A 6,888-nucleotide genomic window follows, 5' to 3' on the forward strand; every position below is an offset into this window, starting at 1 on the left:
CTCCCGCTACGCTCAAGCCAGAACTTGTTGTCACCGGGACGGACGTCTCGCCGCCGAAGCCCCCGCGGAAAATCTCCAAGCCCGTCCTCGGCTTGAAGATCCCCGATGAGAAGCTCTCGTATAACCCGTCCGCGGCGCCACAGTTCCCGTCTTCGTATAAAAGTTATACGCCGGCGGGGATGATCAATATCCCGCTCACCCCGGGAGCGACTATACCGGCCGCTACGTACATCCAGGCGTATCCGAATAAGGCGTCCGAGTTTATGTTCAAACAGTTTGCAGGTGAGATTGTGTGTTGGGGCATTGGGTTTCTGCTGGGATTAAAATTATGTTAGGTTGCAGCTTACCTTTTGGTGATACATGCCTAATAGTTAACTTGGACGGTAGCGTTTGTCTTGTAATGGCTAGGTCGCGGGTTCGATTTCCGCCCTGAGAGTATGTTATACTGAACAAATGAGGTTCGTTCTCAAAGAGGCTGGCTTTCTCCAATCCTGTTTTGATTCTTGCTTCGCTTTTGGGACCATAGAGTATGAAGTTTCCACAGAAAGATAACATTTTCAGACTTACAAAACTGAACAATACAAAACCCTCATGATCATGAACCATGTCTTTATCATCGTTACAAATCCCGGGATGAATTCTGGCTAAAGAACACAAATATCACCCAAATTCGTCTTAATTTACGGTTAACAAATTAATGATGAAACACACTCATCTGCATTTTTACTTTCCCTTATCCTATAAGGAAAGTAATGTATCCGACAAAATTTTTGATGGTCAGGTCTTTGTGCCAGAATACGTTTTGAGGCCCCTAGAGCCTGAATCCAAAGTTTCTGTCTGTTAACAAAATATTTCGAGAACGGTAAGAGCTAGAGACTTGAAATTTGGTAAGTATGTGGTCCATAAATGTGACAAAGATGCAACACGAAACCAGTTTTACTTTCCCTTATCCTATAATAAGGAAAGTAATGTATCCGACAAAATTTTTGATGGTCAGTTCTTTGTGCCACAATACGTTTTGAGGTCCCTAGAGCCTAAATCCAAAGTTTCAGCCATTGGTCCTTGTGTGTGTCTGTCTGTAAACAAAATATTTCGAGAACGGTAAGAGCTAGAGACTTGAAATTTGGTAAGTATGTGGTCCATAAATGTGACAAAGATGCAACACGAAACACTTGGTTGAGATCGGTGCAACGGTTGGCGATATTTTCACCAATTTCGGAATCCCCCAATAGGTTAAGGAAAGTCGTGTAATGTTCACACCAGATTTTTCTACCTTACAAATTGACATTGGCACATTTATACATACTCAGATATGCATTTATACTTGTGAAGATTTGCATTTATACCAAGATTTGTATCTTAATGGGATTCATTCATGGTTAATTCTTTGAAAATCGTTTGTTGTAGACCACAAGAACCATGTACGTAAGAGATTATGCCAGAGAAAATTTGCTTTGGTCTGTCGAGAAGGGGCGATTAGACAAGGGGCCACTTTGAGAGCGGGGTTTACGTAATCAAATAGGTTAAGGAAAGTCGTGTAATGTTCACACCAGATTTTTCTACCTTACAAATTGACATTGGCACATTTATACCCATTATCATCATTCATGGTTAATTCTTTGAAAATCGTTTGTTGTAGACCACAAGAACCATGTAGATACGAGATTATGCCAGAGAAAATTTGCTTTGGTCTGTCGAGAAGGGGCGATTAGACAAGGGGCCACTTTGAGAGCGGGGTTTACGTAATCAGAATTGAAATCAATATAGGATTGAGCTATGCTTAATACCCAGTTCAATTCAGAATTGTCAGCCTAGTTAGCTTAGTTGGTAGTGCGTCTGCTCTGTAAGCGCTAGGCCGCGGGTTCGATTCCCGCCCGGGGCGGATTTAATCCCGATGGGATAATGTTCGTTTTCGGAACGGCTGGCTTTCTCCTATCCTGTCTTCCTTCTCTCTTCGATTTCGGGACGATAAGACCATAGCCTACGATTGAACTATACTTAATACCCAGTTCAATTCAGAATTGCCAGCCTAGTTAGCTTAGTTGGTAGTGCGTCTGCCTTGTAAGCGCTAAGCCGCGGGTTCGATATGTCACTATGTGTGGCCACTGATGACACATCTATGTGACTGAGGTAATGTTTGATGACACATCTTTGTGACTGAGGTAATCTGAGGTATCGTTTGATGTCATTAGAACGAGATGGGCTTGTGTTAAGATGGGATGGGGCTTGTGTTAAGATGGGATGAGTAATTGGAAGTAACAATAGGTTAAGGAAAGTCGTGTAATGTTCACACCAGATTTTTCTACCTTACAAATTGACATTGGCACATTTATACCCATTATCCTCGGACTCGACTTTTGGTACTTAGAGCCATTTCTCCCGTTTAACTTTTGGTCCTTGGGTTGGGGCCAGATTTCTCCAACTTACTCGTAACTTTTGTTTTTAGTACCAGATTTCTCCAAGCTTTAGTACCTTTTTTTCCAGATTTTCACAGTCTTTTTCACCTGATTTTTTTCCAGGATTCAAAGACTTCACAATGAACACCGCAAAGTCCGGACTCAGTTTTGGCGAAAAGTTCGCGTTCTGGATGTACAACAAAATGAGGTAAGAGATAACCTACACCAATACGTTATAAACCATTTATGAGATCACATAATACAATTCATAATACCATACTATGTATTTATTAAATTGCAATGTCAATTGATGTTATTGTCATAAATATAATACATTCTTTGGAAAAAAAAGTGTAGATAAAATAGTAAAATTAAAATGAAACAGAAAGATCAAAAGGAACAATGAGATAAATTAAAAAAAATAAAAAAGCTGAGCTTGGAGGGTAGCCCGTCTGCCTTGTAAGCGCTGCACTGGTCGCGGGTTCGATTCCCGCCTGGGGCGTATTTTTTCCTAAACAAATAAGGTTCTTTCTCGGGACGGCTGGCTTTCTCCTATCCTCTCTTCTGTTTTCGCTTTCGGGACGATAGGACCTTAGAAGTTACAGTTCCCTCTATTAAAGAATAATCACTAATAAATATTCTTAACAATACTTTTTTTTAATTGAGCAAGATTCTTTATTTATAATTTGTGAAATTCTTCTGTACTAAATACATAACACCTTGTTTAGACTGCTGGAGTAAAGGTACTTTTCAGTCTCATTCTGGCAGGATAAACAGGGTATATTCTATTCTATTCTACTAATCACCCATGGTCTACACAATGGTTCGCAGGATAAACAAGGTATATTCTATTCTATTCTACTATCAGGTCCTGGTCTACACAATGGTTCACGCACGTATTCCTGATGATGGTGGTCGTAGCGTACTCCCTCCTGGGAGGGTTTATATTTCACGTCTGGGAGGGACAGGCGGAGTTTACTATCATATATTATTATGTGCAAATGATACATTCTATTCTATTCTACTATCAGGTCCTGGTCTACGCAATGGTTCACGCACGTCTTCCTGATGTTGGTGGTCGTAGCGTACTCCCTTCTGGGAGGCTTCATATTTCACGTCTGGGAGGGAGAGGCGGAGTTGAAAGCGCTGAGGCATGTAGAGCAGGAGAGAATCCTGATGAATCGCGAGAGGAATAGTGTGATCAAACGAATGAAAGAGGTGAGTGAATAATATGTTAGTGGTTAGGTGGAAGAGCTTACTTATGTGAGTCAGACTTAGTCACTTGAAGTTTGAAGTAAAGCCTTGAAAAATAAATCAAAATATTAACAATATGAGGAAAATGAGTAGCTATGACATATAAATACGCATAGCGACCGGTGCCAGCATGGTAGGTAAACATTGGATTTTAGGATTATTGAGATATCGGGAAAAATCCTACTATGCTGCAGTGAGCACCAAATGTTGTGACATAATAACACAAAGAAACTGCATTTACATTTTTTTTTATTATTTTTTATTAACAATATCTTGGGCTTTTATGGCAAAATGGGCTTAAGGCCCAGGCATACAGCCAAAAGAGTCCCTTTACAACAATAGACTACCAATCAATATTTTTGTGGTCAATTTCTCAAACAAATTAGTGTTTTTTTGTCAGAGGTTTAAGGTCATTGTATAACTATTGAGGTATTTAGTGTCAGGGGTTTTACTCTCCATTTGAGCATTCTTACTTAGCCTGAGTAGGGCCGGGAAAAGCTTGTAGCACGTGATTTGCCCAGATGGGTAGTTACTAACCACGCACAACGTTGCTTAACTTCAGTGATCAGTGGGAAACTGGTGCATAATAACAATGCTTATGTATACTAATCTAACGGGATTAAATAGTCCCTTTAGCAGTATGCTATTACTATTGTTATGATCAATTTGTCTAAGAAGTTGGTGTAAATAAAACAAATTTTGTCTCTTCTCAGGCGTTCATGAGCGGGGATAACAACAACTACACCATCGTGTTGTACGATGAGCTGGTCAAGTACGAGGACAAGGTGGTCAAGTTCGCAGCACTACCCAAGAACAGGAGGTGGACTTTCTGGGGCTCCGTGTTCTATTCGGGCACTGTGTACACCACTATCGGTGAGTTTTATTATGAGCGGGGATTCGAACCCGCGACCTAGAGGTTGAGCGTTAAATAGAATGGAATATTTCTTTTTGTATTTAAACATATTTGTCATTTCCCAGGTCCGTTTCAAATGAACAAGAAAAGTTTACTGGGCTTTATTAAACACATCATTATTTGAATTAGGATACTACATTTTTCCTACAAGTTCATTTCAGACAACTTCGTTAAATAGAATAGAATATTTCTTTTTGTATTTAAAGTAAACATATTTTTCATTTCCTATGTCAATCTCCTATGTCAGTTTTAAATTAACAAGAAAAGTTTGCTGAGCTTTATTAACCACATTCTTTGAATTAGGATACCTATACATATACTGTATTTTTTCTACAAGTTCATTTCGGACAACTGAAAAGATCGAGGCAGGCCATTTCAATATTTAGGTACCCAGATATTTTCTCAGAGATTGAAGCCCCATGAATGAATTAATAATACTCTTTGAAAGACTTTTTACATTGATATTCTGCAGTTGCACACGGTGAGCAGCAGCATACTTCCCTCTGATAATTTCATTATTAATAAGTTTTTTTTGGAGGGGGGGGGGCGCCCATTATTCAAAACATGAACATTTGTTTCATAGCAATATTTTTGAAATATTGTGCCCACATTGACATGTTTTATGCAAAAGGCGCCCGAAAATTGAGTTTTGAAGAGACCAGCTGTTTGAAGGTTTTAATTCCCATTGAAGAAAAAGAGTATTGAAGAGAGAAGAAGAAAGAAGAAGAAGAAGAAGAAGAAGAAGAAGAAGAAGAAGAAGAAATGCAGAAAAAGAAGAAAAAAACCAGCCCTAGTTAGCTGGGAAGGCAACGCGGTCTACCTTTACAAGGTAGGACTGCCCTAAGCAGCGTCCAACATTTTCGATCGACATCGCCTAAAACAGGTCTTAGGGGATCAAGTAGTTTCCCAATTCTTCTGCCAGCCTAGAGCCTAGTTGGCTTGGTGGGTAGTGTTTGCCGTATAAGCGCTAGGTTCGCGGTCTCCGATTCCAGCCCCGGACGGATTGTTATCTTAAGCAGAGAAGATTCGTTCTCAGCACATAATTATTGGTCTAGCTGAGGACTTCTTGAAACAGGGAGTCAAAGAAGAAGAAAAATAATAAACGAAGTTCTACTACTATGTTGGTAGAACCTATATGGGGTGTGTTTAACCCAGATTAGAGAAGAGGAAAAAATATGCCCACAAATTGAATTTTTGGAATATTCAATCAATTCTTCTTTATGTTCATAAATAAATAAAAATGGTTTATGTTAAAAAAAGAGCCCCTTCTTGATTCAAAAGCCTTTAATTTATTTATCTACACGAGGGTTTTTCAATGCCAAGAACATTTAAATGAGAAATTTGTGTCATACCTAGGTACTTAATTTAAAACGAATCAAATTCTGTATATTTAAGTTTTAAATGAAATACTTATTCTTAAATGTTCCTCACAATTAGCCTTAGTGAGCACCAATTGAAATAGAAAGATAACTCGAGCATATAATTCTTTGGTATCATACCCAATTGTTCATAACTACATATGTTCTGAAAATGGAACCTTCAAAGCCTCAGTAATGTAGGGGTTAACGCCTGGACTTTGGGATCTGGCAGGTTGGTTGGTTCGAGTCCAAGCTCAGAGGTTGGGTTTCCGGAGTCCAAGTCAAGGCCATAAAATTTACGTAGGTGTAATAAAATTCGGGATTTTGTGACAAAGCACAGTTGAGTATGCTTTAACACAGTTGAAATTCCTTTTTTCCTAAAATGGAGACCTTCAAAATAAGTTTGGAAAACTTGTGCCAGCCTAGTTAGCTTGGAAGCACGCGGTCTTCGATTCCCGCCCCAGGTGAAACTTTATACTAATTAAAGTTTCGTTCTAAGGACGGCTGCTTTTCTCCTGTCCATCGTCCAATTTTTTCGTTATTACATTCCCGTCTCCAAATTTCTTTCTTTTAAACTCGTCATCCTGCAATCGAACAGAGAAGGGGACCAAAAGGCAGGCTAGTTAGAAAGCCAGTCTTTTTCTCATCCCGTTTTTTAGTGGTCGAAAACCGCCCGCGACCTAGCGCTGCCTAGGCGCACTACTGTCCAACCATCCAAGGCTAATCTCGGACATCTACTTGCTGTTTATTTCTGTCCTAAATTCTCAAGTGTTGCTCGTACTTGTCTCAGTCCATCAGTAGAGCTGCCCACCTAACCCGAGTGTTTGGATATCGAGGCTATTGTTTACTCCTCATTTGAATATTTTTTATCTTCTTAATAGACATGGTGAATAGGAACATCACTTTGTTTTTGCCCAAGATTCGCTCCCCTGCTCTCTCTTTCTTTACCTCTTTCTTTTTTCTAGCT

General features: G+C 39.6%; 1 protein-coding gene across 1 annotated transcript in view; it reads left to right on the forward strand.

The window, feature by feature from the left end:
* The first annotated feature begins 35 nt into the window (after positions 1-35).
* Positions 36-6,888, forward strand: part of LOC103519841 — a 25,816-nt gene continuing 18,963 nt past the window's right edge. The window contains exons 1-5 of the mRNA XM_026831168.1: positions 36-282; positions 2,520-2,604; positions 3,428-3,614; positions 4,364-4,523; positions 6,001-6,005. Coding sequence (XP_026686969.1) covers positions 180-282; positions 2,520-2,604; positions 3,428-3,614; positions 4,364-4,523; positions 6,001-6,005 — 540 coding nt within the window. The 5' untranslated portion in view covers positions 36-179. The remainder of the gene's footprint in view (positions 283-2,519; positions 2,605-3,427; positions 3,615-4,363; positions 4,524-6,000; positions 6,006-6,888) is intronic.

This window comes from Diaphorina citri, unplaced genomic scaffold (genome assembly GCF_000475195.1).
Source record: "Diaphorina citri unplaced genomic scaffold, Diaci psyllid genome assembly version 1.1 scaffold2972, whole genome shotgun sequence".
NCBI lineage: Eukaryota > Metazoa > Arthropoda > Insecta > Hemiptera > Psyllidae > Diaphorina > Diaphorina citri.